The following is a 26,491-nucleotide window of genomic DNA, read 5'->3' as shown; positions in this document are numbered from 1 at the left end:
GAGCGAGAGTGAAAAGTAGTACGAAGCGGCAAAATCAACACAAATATTCGCACACAAAATGAAAGCATTTTCATGTTGCAAGCGGCAAAAGTAAATAAACAGCTGCAATAATGGAAAGTACGGTGAGCTCCGCACAGTGCGCCAACGGAAGAATCAACAGCCGCAGTTGCGGTGGAGTTTTGGGAGCAGCATTCGAGTCTAAAGCGACTAAGGAGTACATAGTTTTGCCATCATCAATCCTTGTCTGGTTGCGAAAATTGAGACTGCATGCTGCAAAGCGAAATCCACTGATTCACACAATTCGGAGTAACGGTACTTTCGTAAATCTGGCTTTGCGCAACCGCTTTCAGCACCCTTAGTCCACACTCAAACGCAGCTTTAGCACACAATTTGATTGTTGCATCATCTGTATGTATGTCTGTGTGTTGTTGCAACATTGCTTTGCGTGTTTTTGTTGTACTTAGCACTGCCAACTTTGCTTGGTGTTGATTATAATGGCGTTTGCACCGAAATGCCATTGTTTGTGTTTTTGTTGTGGTGACATCGTTAGCATGTACATGTATGTATGTAAGTGTGTGAGTGTGTGCAACATTGCTACGCATTTCTGGTAACCGCAAAAGTAGCAGCAAAATGTACAGCAATAACAATATTCCGATGAGTTAACAACTAAATCTAACAACAATAATGTGGTCAAACAGAAACAACAACAGCAATAGCAAACTATACAAATTTATACAAAGGAAATTGACCGATGCTCTGACTGCATGATTGCAAACATACGGAGACAAACAACAACAAAAATTACAACAACAGCTTAAACAACAACAACAAATCGAAAATTTTAATTTAACAACAAAACACAATGAAAGCAGAGAAATTATCAATAAAAAATTACAACAACAACAATAAATATTACAACAAAAACAACAAAAATTAAAATTAAACGAAAGTACAAAAACAACAAACCCCATTAACAGCACAAAAAATTTTAAAAATATAAAAAGTCACAACAACAATAAAAAATACAACAAAATAAATTAAAATAACAGCATAAAAGCAACAACAACCGAAATTACAACAGAAATAAAAATAACAAAAAATAAATAAACCAACAACAACAAAAAAATCACAAAAATAATAAACAACAACAACAACTTTCTAAAGTGAGCAGACGCACAAACTACAAAAGTTTGCCATTTGAAGTGACTTTGCATCACACTGCTCTTGTCACACACATACACACACTACTACCAATAAAAATGCTTGCGGTGATTGTCGTATTCCACATTAAATTCAAGAGACTTGTTATCACAATCGTTTTGTGGTGACTGACTTTAATGCCTTTTTGCCAAAGTAATTGATAAGTGAGTCGGCGCTGGGCGAGGAGCCAGCGGGCGGCACATTGCAGCTTGTGGCATGCAACTTTACTGAATGGCATGTATGGCTTTTACATCTCCACACATGTATATATGTATACATAATATATTTGTGTGTGTGCAAGTATTTATTGGCAAATCGGCCATTTCGAATTTGCTAAGTAAACTCCATTCAATGACCATTAACCCTTTAGTACACGAATTCATTTTCAATGCAGCTTATTTATTCTTGATTTCAGTTTCGGTTGCTACTCGGATGGATATGCAATCCATTTTTAGTTGGAGTGTGAGTAGAAGAGAGTCAACATTTCTTTTGATTCTTTTTTATTCAAAGGTGCTACAAAGGACCTTCAAAGCGGTTATGCTTAGTTAAAATACTGCTGAAGCTTCTAACTTTTCAATTACGCTTTTATAGTTCACTATTATTTGAGACAGCTAGCTAAGCATTTTCTCTTTTCCTTATACTTTATACTTTATAATATTAATAATAATATATAATAATAAAGATAATTGTAGAGATAATTTTGTTAAAAAACAAATTATATGAATTTGAGTCCATGAACGGCCTCTGATGGGGTAAATCCAATAAATTAGTTAGAGTAGCCAGCTTTAGATTAGATGCTATATTTTTTCCGCTCTTTTGACATTTCTCTTCAGTAAGGTTTGCCATTTTATCATGGAAAAGATATACGATCCAACAACGAGTCGAAATTATTAAAATTTACTACCGGAATTCGGAGTCAGCGGCTTCAACTTTAAGAGCGCTAAGCCCAATTTTTGGTCGTGAAAATCGTCCTGTCAGATCAACATTTAGTGGAAAAATTTGAATCCAGAGGCAGAGTACAAAATGTTCCCGTGCCAATGAGATAAAGAAGTGCCTGCAATGTCGGGAAATATTGCTGCCACTGACGCATTAATTGAGGAAGACTCAAATCAGTATCTCACACGTCGTTCTCAAACGTTGGGCATCTCTGTGACGTAATTGTGGCGAATTTTGACGCAAGAACTGAAGCCGATTGACCACCCGAATCGTCATATACTCGTGAATTGGGTTGAGCAACAACTTGAAAATGATCTGGATTTTCATCGAAAAATTATCTTCAGCGATGAGGCTCATTTTTGGCTGAATGTGTTCGTCAATATGCAAAATATGCGTTATTCGTTAGGCAGAAAATCACACATACTCCATGAGTCATCATCGCATCCCAAAAAAAATTAAGGTTTGGTGCGGTTTATGGACCGGTGGCGTCATTGGGCTGTACTTCTTCCGTGATGATCAAGACCGGCCCATTACTGTGAATGAGAATCACTCGCGGCATATCTTCCAAAACATTTTCTTCCTGTCTAAAATTTCGCAGCCAGAAGTTCGGATACCGCAAGCCATAAAATACTTCGTTACTTAGTAGTGATCGATCTTTAAATATCCAAACGTGATAAATTTTAACCAAGAAATTAAAAAAAAGATATGTACTGTGTTTCCACATTAGTGACCATGATTATGTGTCATGTAACCTTGGTTGTGCAAATATGTATGATTTCTTTGTCAAATAATCGTCATTTGAGGGAAGTGTTGATTTTCTACTTTCAGTCCAAGAATTCGGAGCCCGCTATTTCAATATTTACGACCGTCCGTGTGAAGAAAGACCGAAGACTTTAGAAGACGGTGATTGTGAGACCCTCATCGATGAGCTTCCATGTCGAACGCAAGCAGAGCTTGCTTCAGCATTGCGAGTCACTGCCTAGCCATTTCAGAGCGACTACATGCGCTGGAAATAATTCAGAAACAAGGTACTTGGGTTCCTTATGACCTCAATACGTGGAGAGGCACGAGAAAGTGATTTTTCTACATAAGAACACTCGGGCTCACGTCACCAAACCCGTTAAATCCTACCTGAGATTAAGGGCTCTGAGAAGTCCTACCCCACACGCTATACGAGTATTCCACAGGTATTGCACCATTCGATTATTATTTGTTCCCTTCAATGGCAGAAGGTCTGGATCGGAAGCAGCTCCACTCACAGGACGACATCGAAAAATAACTTGATTCTGGTATAGCAATACAAGATGGACAGTTTTACCATAATAGTATACGAGGGAGTCAGCGCACTTCTAGTAGTCTTGAAAGTTGATGTCATATGATTAAGCTTATGAACAGGATTCAAACGGAAATTTTTTTAAATTTTCCGGCTAAATTAGGTAGGTTAGGTTGGATAGCTGATCTTGAGAAATCGGACATGAACTCGGTGCTCGAACTTATAAATTAGCAAAATGCTTAATAGTCAATAAAAATTTGGCTCGGGCTTTAATTTCCACTTCCGCAAGTTCGGTGGGATGTCCGAAGGTACGCGCTCTCAAGTGTTTAAGTCTTGCCATCCCAAACGCGATACAGTCAAGAAGGAAGAGTTGAGTTTGTTTCCTCCTCATCTTCTTCCAACACAAATTCTGCAGATGGATTCTGATAAAATCCCCAGCCTTACAGCATGGAACAATGGTCTGTTAAAAGCCCCATAACTAGGGAGATTAGCCTTATTGAGGGCAAAGAGATCACGAGATCTTTTTCGAATACAAGAGGATACGGGCCACCGCCAACTCCCATTCTACTGACTGTGGTTCTAGGGTGTTTTTTCTTGCTAGGTCATCAGCTTCTTGCGATTCCGCTGTGGCCTGGCACCCATATCAGTCACAAAGACCCTCCGTGCTATTGATAGCGAAGTTAGGCACTCCTTGACTAACCCTGAATGCACTGTTGATAGGTTCAAGGTAAGTTTTGTCGCCCTACTGTCTGAGTGGATGATCACTTCTTTGACGGAGGCTGCAGTCACAAGCAGTAAATCTACTGGATAACAGAAAATGTTCGCGACTAAGTATGCTACGATTACATTGCTAAAAAAATATTTACGAAATTTTCATTTCAAAATGAATTTCTTTAAAATACCAGATTAATCCCTCTATAACAACAACGACTTATTTTTGCAACCGCTGATTTTTTTTAATTAAAAACTCAAGTAAATATTCCCCTCCACCCTTGATTAGCCCAACGAAGCTCGACCACAACTAATGAACCAACGTAAAATCCGCACCGCTTTGCACCCTTTCATTAACTAAAGACAACAAGAAATAACATTTCTCAAAGCTTCAATGTACATAGTTTAAGTGTGTAGAGCTTCACCTTTACTAATCCTAATTAACTTTCTTGTTTGCTTTTTAATCCATTATGCCACCGGAAAATTCCGGCATTTGACAGCAGCTGAAAAGCAACGACACCGAGACTTACCGAGTCGCACAGCGTCGTCTTCCAACTTGCCACTTGCCAAAATAAGGTGTCTCTGACAGTTTGAGTCTTACAAAATGCTGGTCAACAACAAGGACATAACCTTTCGCACACCACAACAACAACAGCAACGTCAACATGGTTACATATTTTGACTTCTTAACAATATTTTTGTTGTGTAAGCGTGTCCGAAATTGTACTTAATTATCCTAAAAGCAGATCTAATGCAATGCAAAAACTTTCTTCACCGCCACCGCCTCCCTCACAGCCAACGGTTTATTTTTGGCACAAATCGCCGCTGTTGTCCGCAGCTGCAACCTCATTGTGAACGCCATGCCCTCATTCATTCGTTCGTGTGTCTGTTTGACTGTTCGACCGTTTGCTTGTTCCTACGTCAGTCCGCCCGTACATTTGTTCTTTCGTGCGTCCTATTCGTTTGTCCCTTCCTCCGTTTGCTTGTCCCTTCGTCTATCTGCTCATCCGTTAGCCTCTGTGGCCTTTGTGTGACACAAAGCTGCCCGAAGTTGAACAAGCTACACCCAATTGTCCGTCCGACAGTCGGTCCGTTAGTCGCTTAGTGTTGAGTGTTGCTTGCTAACTCATTTTTCAGCTGCCTTTTCAGCTAAATTACCGTGCGCAACAACAACAGCAACCACACAGCTCTAGTATAATCCATTGGGTGCTTAGTAAATATTATGACCAACGCTTTTGCTGTGGCTTCCTCGCCAGCAGAGCTAACTGTTTTCGCTGGCTACTTGTAATGTCACCCTTCATGACTTCGAAAAAGAGCTTCGTGTGTGCGCGTGTGGCTTGTCGCTTCTGCTTGACAACACAACAAAATCACGTGCAATGACAAAATGTAACAAGAAATTTTTCCAAAATCGCTGCTCATCACACACACACACACCGGTGGCATGTTGTGTTCTATTCAAGCGACTTAACGACATTCTTGGAGTTCTTTGCAAATCAAGCACAGCTCGCTGCTATTGAGGCAAGCGATGACTTTGAAAAAGTAGCATGCAGAAAAAGAAAAAAAAAGAAAATGCAAAAAACTGTTGGACTTCGTTTGCACCGGAGCAATAATACCCCTCACAGTTGTATTTTTTATAGCTGATAGGGTATACAAATCTCTTTTCCTTGATTTTGATTGGTCAGTTTGCATCGCAGCTATACGCTATAGTGCTCCGATCTGAATATTTTTTTCGGAGAATGTAGCGTTACCCGAGATATTAATCTCAGTCAAATTACGAGACGATCACTTTTCAAATAAAAAAGTTGTCCATACAAGAACTTGAGTTTACACGATGAGTTTGTATGGCAGCTATATGTTAAAGTCATCCGATCTGAACAATTTCTTCACAGATTATGGCGATGACTTAGATTATAGTTTATATCGAATTTCGTGCAGATAGCTAGTCAAATAAAAAAGTTTTCCATACAAGGTCTTGAGTTGGATCTGACAATTTATATGACAGCTATATGCTGCAGTGATCCGATAACGACGACTCCGACTAATAAGCAGCTTTTTGGAGAAAAAAAGACGTTTGAAAAATTGCAGAGCGATATCTCAAAAATTAGGACAGTAGTTCGCTTATATACAGAAAGGCAGTCGGAAAGAGAAACAAACGGACGGATTTGGCTATATTGATTCAGATCGTTACGCTTGTCATTTACGATACAAATACATATATACATATATTATAGGGTCTCCTTCTGTTTCGTTCTGGGTGTAAAAAATATCGTTTCAAATTTAATATACCCTGTTCAGGGTATAAAAACATCCAAAAACTTCACAAAAAAATTTCAAAAATCCTCGCTGTCATTCGTTGGTCATTCACTAAAGCGTTTTGTGGCAAGCTGCTGCATAAACAAAAAATTAACAACAAAGACAAAACACTGATACAAGCTCTGGCTGCAAAGTTAATTGAGCTAAAATTTATCCTATAGTTCGGCTGGAGGTCAGTCGCTCGTTGGGTCGCACTGTCACTTCGTCATTCTGTTCATGGTCTTGTGCCTGCCTGGTCTGCACGTTGTCACAGTGTTTATTTGTGTGTCTATGTGTTCTCGGTTTCTCGCTTGACCCATCCTTCACGTTCATTATGCTTTGTGGCATCCTTTTTGTGTTTTGTCGTCTTATTTATTTTATTTAAATATTCCCTTTTTTTGGTTGCTTTTCGGGTCACTTTGTATTTTCTTTTCTCATATTGCAAAGTAATTGTAATTAAAGAAATTACATACACAATTGCCATGTTTTCATATAAATATACTCTCATATAGTAAGTAATGGCGGCATTATTTATACTAATCATCTGGAATATTTGACTGCATTTGCGGAATAACACTATATTGCTAGCTTTCCTTTTAATCAAAAATGTACTAAATTTTAGCTTAAAACATGATACATATATTAGGAGCTGGATTGAGGAAAGCTTATAGGGACCGCAAAAAATACTATCACATATTCCCCGTATCGAGAATGTAGGCAAGTGTAGAAGTTCCGCAAGTGAGAAAAGCTTTCAGAGCGACTAGGAACGTTTATTTTACATTTGGCTCGAACAGGTCCCAACCTCCGGTCTCAAACTAAGTATGCTCTGGGTAGCCAAGGAACATCCGTTTAAAGGCGAACTAAAGTGAAAAGACGAAACATCTTTCCCCAGGGTTGTGCGCTGGGTTTGGGACCCGTCACATAAAAAGAAAACTCCAACAATGAAAAGATCAAAACAGCCTCGGATGAGATACCCCATCTTTTGATGATAACCACTGCAAAAGTATTAAGGATCCAACGCGAATAACTTTTGTCAACAGGTAGTACTTCGGACTGAGTAGGCAATTGAGAAGAAAAGTTCTCTCTCGTCGAACAAAGGCTAAACTTTACAAGTCACTCATCATCTCAGTTCTGCTATATGGCGCAGAGTCATGGACGATGGCAACATCTGAGGAGCCAGCGTTACGGATTTTCAAGAAAAAGGTTCTGCGGAAGATTTATGGTTCTTTGCGCATTGACAACGACGAATACGGCAGTTGATGGAACGATGATCTGTATGAAATATACGATGACATTGATATAGTTCAGCGAATTAAGAGACAGCGGCTACCCTGGCTAGGTCATGTCGTCTGTATGGATGAAAAAACTCCAACTCTGAAAGTATTCGACGGAGTACTCGCCATGTGAAGCAGAGGAAGAGGAAGACCTCCATGTTCTTGGAAAGACCGGGTGGAAAAAGACCTGTCTACACTTGCAATCTCCAATTGGTGCCAAACAGCGAAAATGATTCACGACTGGAGCGCTGTTGTAAGCCCGGCTATAAACGCGTTAACGGTGTCGACGCCAATAAAGCAAAAGAAAAATACCTTAATACATGGTTTCTCAAATGCACGTCATAGAACCATACGAGTATAGCTAAAGATCCAATATCCTGCTAAAATTATAGAGTACGGTTTACTACAGTGTGTTTTTAGGACCGCGAATGCGTTGATCGAAGCAGAATGAGCGAAAAGAGTCTGTTGAAGGGACCATGCTTCGGAGATTTTATAGTATGCTCATCCGGTTTCGCAGTATTTTTTTACTCTCTTACTCAGTCGAAGAAAAGTCAACCGACGGCGGCATATCTTATTAAAAAGTTTCGTACTATTACAGGCTAAGCATGTCATGTTAATCCGCCCAGAGGCTATCTTGTTACGATCTATAATACGCCAGTGTTTTCTCCTGAAATGCCCTGTGGCAGATCGAAATTACATGTTATGGTCTAAATAACTTAAAGACTGAAGCCTGACAATTCCGGAACGTTGGTGAGTCAAATTGTTCCCTTTTTATATTGAAATACCAGAGTGTTTTTCATTTTCGACACTCATCATTTTTTTGGGACCAGTCAATCTAGACTTTCCGAAACATCTCAGCACTTACCTAACTTAAGACTCCTATAACATACTTGTTCCATAGTTTACCTCACGATCGACTCGTGGCCTATATGTAGATAGCTCTCTACTTGGCTAATCACAGTAAGCAGTTTGAAAGCACTGACAGTCCTTCACTTTAACCAGCAGACTTAAGTTCAAAATAGTTCGGACTTGCTTTGAACTAGAAGCTCATAAAAATTTCGAAAGCAATCTGTACTACTTATGACATTTTTGGACTGTAAATCGCAATTCTGGCCTACGGGTTTGCAAATGGGCAGTTGGTCTAAAAATACTATTATTTTGCTTCTGAGACAGTGGTAGGACGCACTTTTGACAGTGAAAATCGTTCGTTTTTCAACTTCCGTCCTACGACTTTCAAGGGCCGAGCTGAACAGAACATTACAAAATTCGAAAAATCCCGTGAAATTTGAATCTTATGAAAAATCTTGCCGGTGTCTACGTTATTAAAGATGAGTAAGAAAAATCTTACTGGCTCATGGTATAGTATACTTGGAAGGGATTTTCTACAAGTATGTTCGAAGCCAAGCTAGGAACTACCCACACAAAATTAAAATATCTAATACTGAACCCGATCCTTGGGAATTTTGATTCACTTTAGCAATAGAAAAAAATAAAAATTGCTGGAGAAAATGTTATTAGGCAATAAGCTACACAAAAATTAGTAGGCAACAAATGTATTTAAAGAGGTTTTCATACTAATTTACTCCCATATTCTCCACCCCATAAATATGTCTTTTCTTCATAAACAATTTTTCCTTTAACCCCCTGTGTCATTTTCCTAATGCTTGCAGTACCGCCCTTCTAATTATTCCAATTTGTCTTAACTTCTTTGTTACGCCTTTTTTGTTTGGACACTTTTTTCCAACTTTTTCTTACTTTTAAAACAAAAACAAAGTCGCCTTACAGCTCCGAACAGCAGCGGTTGAACACTGTGCGCGGGTGAGTAATGTTGGTCATCGTTGCCGCAGTGAACTACAAAAGCACTGAGTGTCGTAATATACTGTTGCTCATTAATTCATTTAGCTAACATTATGTATTTGGGATGCTGAAGCAACAAAGGCAAACAAAAAGTGATAATAATAAAGCGAAATGCAAGAAAATTAAGCAAAATAAAAAAAAAAGCAATACACGCTCCAACCACCCGCACACTCTCAACTGAAAGCTTTCTCTCGCGCAAGGCGGCCTTTACGGTTGTCGGTACTCGGTACTCGGTCTCGCATTGTCATTTTCGTAATGAAAAAGATTGACTCGCACAATAAGCTTTAATATGAGGGTCACACACCACCTTTGGCCCAGTTATGAACTCAAGTACAATGCTTGCAAAAAAAAGCAAAAACGCCAGAAAAAAGCGAGCAAGGTTGCTAATCCTTTGGCAGCGTCGTTTTTACCGTAAAATGTGATTTCTTTTCCGATGCACAACACCCGCTGTGTGCCAGCGCCCTGCCTTTACAGTGGGGGGTTGGTAGGGCTACGATGTTACATGCGCAATTTCATAAGCTTCGTGGAATAGTTATTATATTAGAGAATTATTTAATTCCATCTTAACTTACTTAGTCAGTTAGTGCTTTGTTCGTGGTGGATGTAATAAACGAGTTAGTATAAAATTATGTAATTTACTGCGACATAAAGTTAATATATGCTTTTAAGGGGTAAAATATTTTAATTAAATCTTCTGTCTACGAAAGGTTGGAGATTATTAGTAGATAAGGCTGAAAATAGGTATCTTAACTGGTCTTTACAGCAGCTAAATCTTTAAAAAAATACCTTGAATTATATCAAAATCTTTCTTAAAAACATACTTTGATATTTTACCAAAATTGTGTTACTAACATACAAACCATCTACGGTTCGAACCCCAATAAAGAGCAGCGAAAGGATTTTTCACATACCTGCAACGAAAAGATAAAGATAAGTTAATTAGATGAGTTTATTTTATAAGAAAACAAAATTGAATTTTCAAATTTTGTTTTAAAATAACCGCGGCAGCCGAAGATAGCAAACTTCAGCTATTTTTATGAATAAAAGCCGGGGAAATATGTCCAAGTATCTCACATAAATATCGCAATATGCATACATACATATGTAAGTCAATCTGAATAACGAAAATCATTACTTACTACTGTGGGCGAAAAATAGTAAGACTTTTTAATTTAAAGGGCGATTACTTTGAGGGGGATGCCATAGATTTTGAAGAATAAATTAAAAATTTGAAAACCATGAACAAAGTCTTACTATTTTATGCTCATAATAGTAAATATTTGATTTAAGGATACTAAGGGAGGTCGAAACTATATCCAGCTACTTCAGGTGTTAGAGAAAATTAAGCTCGAGCAAATATTTCACTCAACTTAATCAGCATGAATTAAGCAGCACTTGTGAACTTGCGAAAACCTTCTGATCCAGAATGGAATATAGAATGTTTATGGAACTACCAGCTCTTCGTCAGCTTCATATGCCCACAATGACAGATGATAGATGGCTCAATTGAACACTCAATCATGCGGAGAGGCTAAAGATTTTTGACGACGTAACTTGTAAAAGTTGGAAACATCTAGATACTTTCTCTTCAACTGTTCCGCTTTCGCCAGACTAAGGTTGAAGCATCTCGGCTGCCATACTTACTTCGAACTTTGCGAATAAGCTGAAGTAAATATCAAGAAGCATGCATCAGCTTCTTTGTAAAATATGGTCGGACGAATGACGACGATTGGAATTTAAGTGTGTTCTGCCGCCAAATTCATCAAAAAGAGAGACCACACAATCTGCGCCAACTACCGTGGGATAAGCCTCCTCAACATCGTATATAAGGTTCTTTCGAGCGAATTGAGGAAAAGATTAAAGCCCACCATCAATAAAGTGATTGGATGACGGATGTCTGAATTTGGTATCCCAGCAAAACTAAAACGGCTATGTAAACTGACGTTGAGAAATACCAAAAGCTCCGTCAGGATCAGGAAAGACCTCTCCGAGCCGTTGATACCAAACGCTTTCAGACAAGACGACCCCCTATTCGAGCTGCTGATCTGAATACAGAAGGTATAATCTTCATTAACACCAACAATAACGTAAGCCTTGGTAAATGGGTCTAGTTGTAAACGAGGACAAAACGAAATATTTCCTGTCATTAAACAAACAGTCGTCGCACTCGCGACTTGGATCCCACGTCACTGTTGGCAGTCATAACTTCGAAGTCGTGAATAATTTCGTCTATCTAGGAACCAGCATTAACACCAACAAATAACTCGATATCCAACGCAGAATAGGTCTTGCCAACAAATTCTATTCAGACTGAGCAGGCAATTGAGAAGTTAATTCCAAAGCCTATAACTCATTCATAATCTCCGTCTTGCTATATGGTGCAAAGACATGGACGATACATAATAATATCATCTGATAAGTAATAACATCTGACAAGTCGACATTACGAGTTTTCGAGAGAAAGGTTCTGCGAAAGATTTATGGTTCTTTGCGCATTGGCCACGGCAAATTTCTCACTCGATGGAATCATGAGCTGTATGGGATATATGACGATATTCACATAGTTCAGCGAATTAAGAGACAATGGCTACACTGGCAAGGTCTTGTCATCCGAAGGGATGAAAACACTCAAGCCCTGAATATATTCGACATAGTGCCCACCGGGGGAAGCAGAGGTAGAGAAAGACCTCCATTTTTATTGAGATACCAGGTGGAGAAGGACCTGGCTTTACTATAACCACGTAAGCGGTGTCTGTGCTTATGAAGTGTGATTCCATTTGAAACACAAAATTTGAAGTAGATACTTTCTTCCATTTCTTCCATGGTCAAAATCGTCAGACAAACTTATCGCGTCGTAAGAAAGCAGTTGCCACGCACACGCTAGTTGAAAGTGTTACTAAATATACTAAATATACTTTCAACTACTCTATATTAGCAAAATACATAGACTCTACCGTGCCATATTGCACACCTTTGCCATCACTGTCTGTCAGCACTACCACCTACCGCTTAATCAAATATTGGCAATGTTGAAAGCAAGCAGAAGACCAACACCCTGTCATTACTTGACAGCTTGGCTGTCTACGCTCTCCCCATGGGGCAGACGAGCGCTGAATATCCAATTATTTCTATTGGCTATAATTCTGATATGTTAAATATTGTAAAATTAAAATTCCCAGTATTCCCGGTGCTTACACATGCCGACACCAGCAAGCTTGCATAACATAACACCGACATATGCGGGCATATGTAAGCACGCAGCGCCACGTCAAGTCATCGATCCCCGAGCGAGTTGACAGGCAACACGAAGTTGACAACAAGTCCAACTGACAGCTGGACAGACAGCGAGCATGGCGTGATCATTAAGGGAGTGAGAGGTGTGGAAGGTGAAGAGCAAACAGTGTTGCAAGCAGATGAGTGACCGGGCGACGGCACACATAGTAATGGCCACACTATGATAGACAGAGAGATAGACCGAGAGTCGGACAGGCTAAGAATGAGGTGAATAAATGAACTGTCTGTCGCGTGTACGCACATGCAATATGCCACGCGAGCGTTCGCAGGACGTGCATTCGTTTATTATTACCGAAGTGTTGTGGCAAAGGGAAAGAACAAACATCAATATCTGCCAACAATTCAATTATGAAAGTGTAGCAAATTGGATGCGGATGTCTGCCTGTTGGGCATGCACGACTAGAAGGTGGCGAGCAAGAGGACAAGCGTAAACAAAGAGTTTCTTGCTTCAGTGTTTTCTTAGCGTCTTTTTTACTTTCGAGCTACGAAAGCAAACACGAATTAAGGAAGTGCTGAAGATGCTGGAGGTTCTCACATACATATTCAAGCAGCTGGAGGCGGGCAAAGCAAAGGGACGTGTCAGCAGGATGTGTCTCGCAGTTGAGTTGCGCCTTGGCTTACACACGTTGCACCAAATACGCTTATAATTCAATCAATCAAAGCGTTAACCGTAGCTGAATTCCATTTTATTTTATTTCATTTGGCTCTCGGAGCACCGCAGGCGTAATAAGCAATTTATTGTAAACCGAACTGCGAAGAAACTGATTGGGCGACACAAAAAGTGTGCAACGCCTTTGCAGAACCCTTTCGCTTGCATAGGCGAGTCCATTGCTGGTCGTCCGCTTCGACAGCTTAGTAACGTTTTCTGTTTCTGCTTTCGTGCGGAGGAGAATTGGGCGCTCTTTGTGGGACACTATTAATCAATTTAATATGCAAGCAATTACGCTCGTGTGTATATAGATGTCTCTTCAACTTTTTTTCCGTTTACTCTCTCTCCTCTATGCGCCCTGCGGCTACACGTCAAGAGAACGGCAATCTGTCAAGAGCGTGGCAGAAATGGAGTGAAGCACAGTCCTTTTATGTTTTCAAGGCAGAAAAAGAAAAACGGTAGAGCTTAAGTTGTAAATGAATTAATGCATATTTTTCAGAATCACATTTTATTATTTTAACTTTCATTTTTCCAACGCTATGTGGGCTTCTTGTCTGAAAACCCTTCCTCCGTTGAAACCCGCTTTTGATTTATTTCTAGGTCGCTGATTTTTAACGTCGCCATGGCATTGCGCAATCAGCCGTCTTCCGACTAGCGTCAATAAATTAATTAATTAGCTAATGCCATGCACATAAATTTCCATTAAAACTGATTAATTTAGCTGTGTTTGTATTTGTTTTTGCTCACTTTGAGGTTAGGTTAAGGTTGCTGCCGCAATTAGCGGTTCATTGAAGTGAGAGTTCAAGCTTGTGCTTCAAATTAGTTTTTGTAGAGTTTTAAACCTTTTTTTCTAAATATAATTCTGATTCCTGGCATCTAAAAAGTCTAGAGTTTTTTTTTATAAAACGTTTTTAAAAACGGTTTCAACATAAGTTACTCTAACTAAACGATGCTCGTTTTTTACCCCTTTTGAACTAAGTACGAGTAGCGGCAGTTGAAATTGGTTTTTGGTGTGATAATTTTGGCTATCAGTCGTGAGAACTTCCAATATTGCCAAAACCGTTATAAGTCCACGAGTTTTGCGTCTCTGGAAAGGTGGCTTGTTCAGCGCTTCGTTTCGCTATGCTCTGAGAATCACTCCAACGGTGGCTCTTCAATTAGTATTTAATCTGCCGTCTATAGATCTCTTCGCCGAAGACAGCGAATAAATCGGCGGAACCAGAACTGAGGCTGGAGAATTTGCATATAGAACTTTCGCACATATTCCAGAGGATGGTTTTAACTAGCTACATGATCCAAATTTTCAATTGGAGTTTTTGAGTAACGTTAGAAAGTTAGGCAGGCACCGACTACGTGATCAAATTTTTCAATTGAAAAAAAAAAAGATGTTGAGTAAGCTTAGAAAGAGATGATTAGCCTAATGGTTCGACAGTTGACCGCACAGTAAAAATGCGAAAATGCTCGAAAATGGAGGACGGAGTTGGTGCGAACGTCTTTTATGTTGCCTTTATTGCTACTGGGTACCAGGTCACAAAAGCATCGATGACAATGATTAATAGAGTTTGGTAAGTATGGTGTACCGTTTTGATCTGAAAACAAACACAAGGAAGTAAGGTCCGTAGCACCCACTAACAACTCGTGTCAAGCGCTGGCATCCTGCAGAATGACTACTTCTCATGAACTACGAAACGGCAGTCCTTCTGCCACTGCCAAAGACCACATCCGAACTATGCATGACTCATTACAAGATAGTCCTAACCTAGCTTAGTATTCCCTTGATATTCAGCTTTTCTAGTTTCATTCGCTTCGTTCTTTAATTAAAGTGATAAGGGTTGGACAGTACCACGTGGCTTGATAAGCTTCCGCAACTTTTCAAAACTACGTACCTATATTTATGATCGTAATTTACATACCCGGAACATATCCGCATTTGTGTTTGAGCATGTTTACGCAACTAGGATGCAGTCTCAAAACTATTTAGAGAATTTTTATGCTGTCATATTAACATATACAATTTCTGGATGTCTCGGCTTGGTTGAAGTCTCTGCTAAAATCAAGTGGTTCACAACCAACTAAGTCAAATGATAGTTAGTTCGAGTCAGTTGATAGTTTTGTGGTACAGAGGTCAAGCAAAATCAAGTAAATAATGACATGACTGATTCGTAGTGAGAAAAACCCATCCACAACTGAATAATACACTTTCTTTGTTAAATTTTTGACTACAATCCCAACTTCTCGTATGAATATGTATATATATAAAAATTGCTGAGAAAATGTTTGCGATATAATTTTAAAAAGAGCTCAAGCCATTTGAGTGAAATTTCAAAGAAATCTAAGGACATATTCGGACAAAATCTTTATATATGTACCAGAGCTTTTACGGCTTATTATTTTCAATAAAAGCAAAGACAATGCTCATAATTTGTGGAACTGTCCACAGCATCGTTGGCTTGAGGATATATTTAGATCTCTTATTAAAAGAAGTAAACAAATTTTCCGATCATAAAGACATCTTATAAATAGCGTTGGAACCAAAATATATGCGGAATGTTTGGTAATTTGGATTTATAGACTTACATGGGGTACAATATGTTAAATTTAATGATATAGTGTAACAAAAAAATATCGGAAAAGGTAACTTAATTCTCCGGATAAATGATATTTCAAAAACAAATCACCAACTGATATTCAGTTTAAAAAAAACACTAGACTACGAGTGGTACAAGGCCTTCTAAGATGGTCGAGAGATTGTTAAAGACATGCTTCGTTCTGTACGGCCTTCGACCTGTTCAACCGTTAAAAATAATACAAAAGTAAAGGCAACGGTGCTTGAAAATCGTTAGGCAAGTGCTAGAGAGATGGCAAGAGAGCTCGACACCTCGCGCGAGTTCGTTCAAATAATTTTGGTGAATATTTTGAGTATAACACGCGAAGAGAGGAGCCGTCCCGATGAAGCTGAACCTTTTTCAAAAAGAGTACCGTAAACAGATCTCTTTGGATACGCTTGATTGTGCGAACTACGATCCCACATTCACGGAGAGCATTATAATTGCCGCTGAGACATGGGTTGATGAGTTTGACATGCAAACAAGTTATTAATTATCAAAATGAATGGGAAAAAGAGAGCCGAAAAAAAACACGCCAAAGGCGTTCAAAATCTTTCGATATTCGGGGATTGGTGCATCATGAATTTATTCTGGAAGAACAGACAGTCTATAAGAAGTTTTATTTGGCCGTGTTGAGGAGTTTGCGTAAGAACAATGGCCAGACTTGTGGAAGAACAATTCATGGATTTCACACGATGCTAGTGACAGAATGTAAAGCCAAAAACGCAATGAATACCATTGATCAATTATCGAATTCGCCAGATTTTTCTGCGTGTTAATTTTTCTTGTTCCCGAAACTGAAATTGGCGCTCCGTGGGACCCGTTTTTAGTCGATTGACGAGATAAAACAAAATTCGGTGATGGAGCTGAAGGGCATCCTAAAGAGTGCTTATGAAAAGTTTTTCAGCGGAAAAATCGTTGTCATTAGTGTAATACATCTGCTGAGGATTACTTTAAAGGCGACAAAATAAATTTTTATGAGTAATAAATATTATGCGTTGTCGTACTTTTTTGCCACAATGTAAATATATATGTACATATCTTTGGGCATAAATTGTTCTCAACTGTATTTTGTTTGCCAAAATAAAAGGCGTGGGTTATCAAAATTTATTGTATTTTAATCGATGCTTAAGCTTTTTCAACGATTACATCTCCAACACGTTTAACAAATTTACGCCACCCAAATGACTGCAATATATTTCAATGAAATATTGCGCGTAGACAAACAGAAGAGCAGAAGGCATAAAAAATATATGCCACTTTGCAGCATAAATAAACAAAAAACAAACTATGTGGCAACATTAAACATTTACTGGATTTTGAAAAGCTGCAAGCAATCCATGAATTATATACATATAAGTATGATATATAAATATATATATTTATCTTATATATGTATGTATATTCTGCAACTGAATGAGAATCACGCTATAAATACCGGAAAATATTGCAAAAGTAAATAATGGCCTTTTATTTCTATGTGCTTGTAGCGGTGGCTTGAAATTAATATTTCGAATACTTATCACTACAATAAAAACAAACACGAAGCGACGCGCCATTTTCAGGGCATTAACGGACGATTTAACTTCTCAGACCATGGCAGGGCAAATATTTACAAATTTATGCCCGAAATTACGCTCACTTCGCTGCTGAAAATCGCTGCTCTTTGCGCTTCTTCTTCTTATTCTGCTTTCCTTTGTTATTTTGAAAAATCGCTTACTTGATGTTTGTTGTAATATACGAAATTTATGCGCCGTCGCTTGAGCGTTTCGGTAGCGATTGCCCTGCGGCCATTTCGATAATTACATAGACCGTTATATTTAGACACGGCAAATGTAAATCAGTGAAATCTGAGCCGCAATTTGTCAAAGTACAACAACACGCGCTTGTGTTGGCAAAGCTGGTGGATTGCATTTATGAGTGTGGTGTTGTTAGTTGTCTTCTCTGATTGAGTAGTGCGATAAAAATAACTTCCGTTTCGATATGTGGGTGGTTGTGATGAAAAGGTGGCAAGAAGTGTCAACACAGGAAGATGAAATATTTTAAGAAGTGGTAGACACTGACGTCAGAGGTGACAGCTGGGAAGATTGCTGATGGAAGCTGGCTTTTTCTTTCGCAATTATAAGGATTAGTTTGTATTCAGAGGGAATTGAAGCCAAAAATAACTTTGTTGTACCGGCGATATTATCATTTCCAGAGATGGATCTCCTTTCCACAGAAATTCAAAATGGACGCTGCTAGGCGTATTTCCAAACATTAGGAATGGATATACAACATGGATATACCCCAACAGGGGTTATGCTCGAAAATTCGCCGAGAAAATGTGGCGGCTAACCAAAGGTGTCAAGACCGGAGCATACTCTTGTAGAACTCCCAACGGTAATCTGGTGACAAAAGCCCAGAGCATACTAAAATTATGGAGGAAACACTTCTCCAGCTTTCTGAATGGCAGTGAAAGTACAACGCCAGGCGAAGGCAAACCCGAATCCCCAATCGATGACAACGGAGCAGACGGCCGAGCTATTCAAACACGGCGGCGAAGAACTGATAAGGAGCATGCATCAGTTTCTTTGTACAATATGATCGGACGAAAGCATGTCCGATGATTGGAATTTAAGTGTGCTCTGCCCAATCCACAAAAAGGGAGACCCAACGATCTGCCAACTACAGTGGGATAAGCAACCTTAATATCGTATATAAGATTCTATCGTGCGTGTAGAGTGAAAGGTTAAAGCCCACCGTCTACAAACTGTTTGAGATCTTATCAGCGTGGCTTTATCCTGGAAAATCAACAACTTACCCGATATTCACTATGTGCCATATCTTGAAAGAGACCCGAGAAAAGAGAATCGACACTCACCACCTTTTCGTCGATTTCAAAGCTGTTTGTGGCAGCACGAAAAAGAGCTACCTTTTTGTCGCGATGTCTGAATTTGGTATCCCCGCAAAACTATTACCGCTGTGTAAACTGACGTTGAGCAACAATAAAAGCTCTATCAGAATCGGGGAGGCCTTCTCCATGCCGTTCGATATCAAACGAGGCTTCAGACAAGGTGACTCCCTATCGTTCGACTTTTTCAATCTACTTTTGGATAAAATAATTCGAGCTTAATAGAGAAGATACAATTTTTATCAGCTTTTATATCCTGCAGAGGCATGTATGATGACAACACCTGTTGAGTCGGAGTTAAGAGCTTTCAAGAGAAAAGTTCTGCGGTTGATTTATGGTCCTCCGTATCGATGAGAATACTCCAGCCCTGATAATATTCGATGCAGTACCCCCCGGAGGTAGCAGAGGAAGAGGAAGACCTGCCTCTGTTAGATCTGCTCTGCAACAGACGAGAAAGCATAATTTATTTGAGATTATGAACGGATCGGACGGAAAAAGACCGATCAAAATCAAATTGTTGTATGGAAACGTTTTTATTTATGAATGGTAAAAAGTGGTGATCAAAAGACTTTTGTTGTTTTTTTTTTACAAGATATCTTTGCGAAAATAGCAAGGAAAATTGTCAACGCCACCATATCCGAAAAATTCGGAATTCGCTTTGGATAATAATTAGCTAAGTTCTAGGTTTAGTCAATTTATGACTGTGAGAATCTCATTTTCTCTTCAAGGTTAGTAGATTGATGGATTGAAGAACTCAGAGAAGACGAAACGTCTTCCTTACAATACTATGCTTTCATATAAACTTAAAGATATAAGGAACTCAAAATCGAAAAATTTTATTGCATTATCAATGTTCAATTTCCCATAAAAAAAAAAAAATCAATTGTAACCCAATAGCGGTTTTTTCTAGATTTCGTTAAGCGAGCGGAATGGAACAGTACGAGGGAAACCCCAAAAAAGCAGAGTTGAAATAAAGAAATTCACCCAAAAAGGCATTGTCCAGCTGAGTTCAGCCTCACTGTTAGATAAAGGGATTGGATGCCACAGTGTTCTATTAGCCAAGCGAGTGCTTACATACAACCTTACGTAACCGTATCGTATAACTAACGGTGCAGCTTTTCTTTGTAGCCTCTATAGATACAGAGCAATGCGAGTATATTTACAGCAATTACAAGCGCAATCGGCACAAAACAACAATAAGAACAACAACTATGCGGACTCGCTAGCGCAAAATCGGCTTTTCAAAGAAATTTTGTCTACTACAACTGAGCTTGCATGCCGCAGCCCCTCGCGCCACTTTTATAGTCGGCGAGTATGTACTGATCGCAGGAATTTCGGTGCGCTAGAGAAGCGCTTACAACGCAACTGAATTGGGGCGCAGTATTAGACGAGACCAAAGCGAGGCAATAGAAGGAAGGGGAGCGGGAAGCGGGCAGGGCGAATGGCAGAAGATTGCGTAAAAAATCACCGCAGCATTGGCAGCAGAAATCCAGCTTAACGTTGCTTACAAAGTGTGCAATCCATTGACCGGAAGCAATAAACACTACATACATGATTGTTGTGCAATCTGCAGTCGGTCGGCCTCTTACGTAGCTGTTTGCTGCTACTGCTGCTGTTGTTGTTATTGCTGTTGTTGTGATGACTGCTGGTGCAATCAATGCCGCTCTGTTTTGCCGCGATTTTTTCGTTGTCTTATTTTATCTGTTTTGTGTTAGTTGTTGTTGTTGGCTATTGATATTGGCTAGCAATGCTGCCAATCAAACTGTTATTCTACTTTCACGGTTGGTGGAGTATGCGATGATGCACTTTTTTCCTTTTTTTTCGCCGCGCTTCATGCAACAGCGCAGCTCTTACTCTTCTTGTTCGCGTTTCAGCTCGCGAATTAGCTATCAAGTTGCCTTTCAGTTTCACTTTTTAATTAGCGCGTGCTCTGGTTTATTTGAAGTGACTGACACAAGTGTTCATCGGAGTACCAGCTGCATGTGTGTGTGTGAAGGACTCTGTGAATGTGTGTCATTGAAAATATATTTCTTTTCAAACTGGATATGTTCAAAGGCGTACGGAGCGGCTGGAAGTTGCCTGCATATGGCAGGCTTCTTTTGACATTGATAGAGTGGAAGAGTGCAAAGGAACAAGCACCGAAACTACTTTTTATAAAAAATTAATTTATTGATATTTGAAAAAAGTTGTGAAAAAATAATTTTGGAAAGAAAAGTTTTAAAAAGGTTTTAAAAAAAAAGTTGAACAAATTTTGAAAGAAAAAGTTTAAAAATTTTGAAAAAAAGTTAAAGAAACGTTAAAAAAAAGATTTGAAAAAAATTTGAAAAAAAATTTGAAAAAAAAATATTGATTAAAAAAGTTAAAAAAAGTACAAAAAAAAGTTTTGTAAAAAGTTTTGAAATAATATTTTGAAAAACGTTTTGAAAAAAATCTTTAATAAAAAAATTTTTAAAAGAGTTAAGAAGGTGTTTTGAAAAAAAAGTTTTGAAAACAGGTTTTGAAAAAAGATAAATAAACGTTAAAAAAAAGATTTGAAAAAAATTTGAAAAACGTTTTGAAAAAAATCTTGAATAAAACAGTTTTGAAAAAAAGTTTCGAAAAAAAGTTCCAAAAAACAAGTTTTGGGACAAGTTTTGAAAAAATGGTTTTGGAAAGAAAAGTTTAAAAACGTTTTGAAATAAAAAAAAACTTGAAATGAAAAAAATCTTAAATAAAAAATTTTTTAAAAGAGTTAAAAAGGCGTTTTGAAAAAAAGTTTTGCAAACAAGTTTTGAAAAAAAAGTTAAAGAAACGTTTAAAAAAAGATTTGAAAAAGAAAAATTGAAAAACGTTTTGAAAAAATCTTGAATAAAAAAGTTTTGAAAACAAGTTTTGAAAAAAGTTTTGAAAATAAGTTTTAAATAAAAAGTTTAAATAAAAGGTTTTGAAAAAAAGTTTTGAAACAATTTTTTATGAAGATTTTCTTCGAAAACTAAATGCTACTAACATTTCCTTATTTACACGGTCCAAAACCTGGTTCTTTTATTTATACAAATGTATGTACATATTTGCAAATTGGAAATGTTCAAAGGCGTACGGAGCGGCTGGAAGTTGCATAGAGCCAGTTTCTTTTGACATTGATGCAGTCAAAGAACATTCTGTGAATGTGAACAAGCAGAGAACGCTCTTTGTGTGAAAAACATGTTTCTTGGCTTTGAAAAAAACTTTGATATTTTTTTTGAAAACTGAATGCACTTCTCCCATAGATGGTTCAAAATCGCCGGTTTTTGCTTATACAAATCTAAAATTCAAATTGATCTTTTGTCATAAGCAATTAAAGGGTTATATCCACTTTTGAATTTCAAAAAATCTGCTGAGCCGATCCAATGACAATTTCTGAATAACCCTTTCAGATATATTTATAAACTTATTTATAGGAATAATATTTCTTTTGGCTTTTTTATTTCGAATAATTTTCAGCAGCAAAATCTTCCTCACCAACAAACATCTGTCTTCGGAGGTCCTCCAGGAGATGGCAAAAGAGATGACAATGTACATACAATCCGGATCAAATATGATCAGATGCTATTCTTTACTAAACAATGAAGCTGGAGCTTCAATAGTACCTCCAGCAATATGCTATTATAATCTCGTATTTTACCCACCTATATTTTTAGTAATCTTTAACAACAACAAAAATATTCTATTTAAATTCGTCTGCTTATCGAAAAGTTCTTACAGCCATGTAAATTTTTATTGGCCAATAAAATTTTATTTGCATTACACGAACATTCTGCATACCGAAGCATGTTTTGTTTTTATTTACTATATGTCAAGTGTTTGTGTGTGCGTGAGCATATGAATTCCTTATGCAATAAGCAATACTTAATAAACAAATATTTTCATAAAACATTTGTTTGCATTTAATTTGCATTTCGTACTTGTTCTCACCAAAGGAGCATGCATTTAAAATGCTCACCCTCTACATACATACATATATGTACATGGAGATAGACAGAATCACATGCATGCAGGCTAATCCTCGCTGTTGTCCTTATAATCGAAACATGCTAGAAATTACTTATATCCCTGTGAGGAGCATATTCCTTGAAGTAAAAATGCAAATAAATGCATTGAGCATGCAACACGCCATCACTTTGATGCCAACGAAGCACAATTTCTGGTGAACGTGGTGTAGTCATATATTTATGAAGCATATTTTGTGGACTATTATTCTTTATTCACGAACTAAAGTGGTATTATATGAAATATTTGAATAACTCTGAGGTGGTGGTGAAATTTGAAAGAGTTTTCCTTATATGACTGGTTGCAGGCTAGTAACAAATTCATGATTAATTATATTTGAGAGAGAATACATACATTTTTGAGAATTGAAAATCGGAAAAATGAGGATACATATTAACTTCGCCCGCAAAAGAAGCTATAATCTGCTTTATAGGTGAAATTCTTTCAGTAAAAAGGGTAAAAAAGATACTTTTCGTGATTTTCATGGGTCAGTTTGTATGAGAGCTATATGCTATAGTAACTCGATCCGAATAATTTCTTAGAAGACTGTAGCAGTGACTTGGGCAAAAATCCACGCGAAGTTCCGGGAAGACATCTTGTCAAATGAAGAAGTTTTCCATACTAAGTTTTGATTTTGATAGGTCAGTTTGTATGACAGCTATACGCTATAGTATTCTGATCTGAAGAATTTTTTCGGAGATTATAGCAGTGACTTTGAAAATAATCCACGCCAAATTTTAAAAAGATATCTGGTTAAAGAAAAAAATTTTCTATTGCTAAAATGGACTAGTTCAGAAGCAGCCCATAACTACTCCGAAACTAGTTCAAATTGGACGAGTATAATAAAAACAATTTTTCGTTTAACTGCAACGTTGTAAATTCCTTGAAAAATGCTTCAAAATTTTTTTTCTAAATGGACTAGTCCGGAACCAGTGCGAAAATTTATTTAAAATTGGCACGAAATGTTTGAGTTTTAATTAAAATATATTTTTTCAAAGCATAACACAAGCACAGTACAGATTATAACCCAAACCGTAGTAAGCTTTCAGTGTAAGGATACCCGTAACAATAATGTACTTATGAATATACTGAGTTATGAATGTATGTAGGTAAACACCTTAAATTTATACCAATCAACTTTGCAATGTCTTTTTACAAAAAAAACTTTTTTTTACACTTTTGAAAAAAAAAACAAAAGACTAGTCCACAACTAGTTACAAAAAGATGTATGCGGCAAATCAATTTTATAATGTGTTTCTAAACAAAAAAAAAAATATTTTACCAAAAATTTCCAAAAGGCAATAAATAAAAGTGGACTAGTTCCCAACTAGTTACAAAACTATGAGTCAGCACTACAGTCAAAACAACTAACATCAAACCACTTTAACGAACAAATTCAAACTTTCCTTTAACTAAAACCAACTCCGCAGCGCACTTGGACCACAAGCACATACATTCATACACGCAGATACATATACACACACAACTTAATAATTTTGTGCCAATATCCACTATCATATATGCATATGTACCCACAACTTTAGCTCATACTTAGTATTCAATACGAAATTGTTTCGCTACGGAATGTTAGCGTATGAAGAGAAGCCCCGCTTACGCTGCGCTTACTGCTCCCGAAAATACCATATAAACAACAACAAGAGCGGCAACAAAAAAAGGGAAAGAGTTGCTGGCTGCTGTTGAAAATTTTGAATGCTGCGCTGTTATGTAAACCGAAAAAATTCATATCTAGAAAATTCAATATGCAGATGTGCTTGCCACAGACGTGTCTCTGTTGAAAACGAAATATGCAAAAACACATAAATACACACACGCGCATACATGTGCTGCGGTAGCTGTTGTATGAGGAGCTATAACGTTGCATTTGCAAATGGAGGCGGGAAAAAGCTCTAAATTTCTACAATGGCATTATGGAAATGTCGGGCAAAAGCCACAACGCGAGAGAATTTGTGAGCGATCAGATACGCCCGTACACTTACAACTAACTACAAGGCTACACTCAACCACACTTACACACATATCTACATATAACGGGTGATTTTTTTGAGGTTAGGATTTTCATGCATTAGTATTTGACAGATCACGTGGGATTTTAGACATGGTGTCAAAGAGAAAGATGCTCAGTATGCTTTGACATTTCATCATGGATAGACTTACTAACGAGCAACGCTTGCAAATCATTGAATTTTATTACCAAAATCAGTGTTCGGTTCGAAATGTGTTTCGCGCTTTACGTCCGACAAATTTTGTTCAGCGATGAGGCTCATTTCTGGTTGAATGGCTACGTAAATAAGCAAAATTGCCGCATTTGGGGTGAAGAGCAACCAGAAGCCGTTCAAGAACTGCCCATGCATCCCGAAAAATGCACTGTTTGGTGTGGTTTGTACGCTGGTGGAATCATTGGACCGTATTTTTTCAAAGATGCTGTTGGACGCAACGTTACGGTGAATGGCGATCGCTATCGTTCGATGCTAACAAACTTTTTGTTGCCAAAAATGGAAGAACTGAACTTGGTTGACATGTGGTTTCAACAAGATGGCGCTACATGCCACACAGCTCGCGATTCTATGGCCATTTTGAGGGAAAACTTCGGACAACAATTCATCTCAAGAAATGGACCCGTAAGTTGGCCACCAAGATCATGCGATTTAACGCCTTTAGACTATTTTTTGTGGGGCTACGTCAAGTCTAAAGTCTACAGAAATAAGCCAGCAACTATTCCAGCTTTGGAAGACAACATTTCCGAAGAAATTCGGGCTATTCCGGCCGAAATGCTCGAAAAAGTTGCCCAAAATTGGACTTTCCGAATGGACCACCTAAGACGCAGCCGCGGTCAACATTTAAATGAAATTATCTTCAAAAAGTAAATGTCATGAACCAATCTAACGTTTCAAATAAAGAACCGATGAGATTTTGCAAATTTTATGCGTTTTTTTTTTAAAAAAAGTTATCAGGCTCTTAAAAAATCACCCTTTACATATGTGTTCAAGTGTATGTGTTTGAAGCTGCACGTGGGCAATGCCAAAAGACCACATCAGACGAAATGGGAAATAGCTGTGAATATATGCATGCGCATTTATATATGGTACGTGTTCGGTATATACATATGTATGTATGTATATGTGTATTGATGTATAAATTGTGAATGTTTGAAAAGGCTACGCTTAAGTGGCACGTTTGCGGTCGCTCTGAAGCGCGAATAAATCGCGGCAGCTCTAAAAAAAAACAAAAAACAGAAAATGATTTAGTGGCATGGCAAAAAGTGGCGAAAAATCTAAAAACCAATCAAGCTCTGTGTAGCTTTAAATATGAGGGTGGCACTTTTTTTTGAAAATAAAGGATAGAATTTTTACAAGAGCATAATTTTTTTGAAGGTCTGTTTCGAAAATTTTGAATGAATATTTTTTAAATTATTTTAAAGTTAAATTTTTAAATTAATATTTTTTATAGTTGGATTTAAAAAAATTGTCAATTTGAAATTGTTTG

General features: G+C 37.9%; 2 protein-coding genes across 7 annotated transcripts in view; both read right to left on the bottom strand.

Moving 5' to 3' along the window:
* The window catches only part of LOC105233520 (protein still life, isoforms C/SIF type 2), a 326,314-nt gene that overhangs the window by 251,704 nt on the left and 48,119 nt on the right, over window positions 1-26,491 (bottom strand). The window lies entirely within an intron of this gene.
* The window catches only part of LOC105234071 (protein still life, isoform SIF type 1), a 282,702-nt gene continuing 266,580 nt past the window's right edge, over window positions 10,370-26,491 (bottom strand). The window contains exon 16 of the mRNA XM_049457998.1: window positions 10,370-10,454. Coding sequence (XP_049313955.1) covers window positions 10,407-10,454 — 48 coding nt within the window. The 3' untranslated portion in view covers window positions 10,370-10,406. The remainder of the gene's footprint in view (window positions 10,455-26,491) is intronic.

This window comes from Bactrocera dorsalis, chromosome 5 (assembly GCF_023373825.1).
Source record: "Bactrocera dorsalis isolate Fly_Bdor chromosome 5, ASM2337382v1, whole genome shotgun sequence".
Classification (NCBI taxonomy): domain Eukaryota; kingdom Metazoa; phylum Arthropoda; class Insecta; order Diptera; family Tephritidae; genus Bactrocera; species Bactrocera dorsalis.
This window is presented reverse-complemented; position numbering and strand designations above follow the sequence as displayed.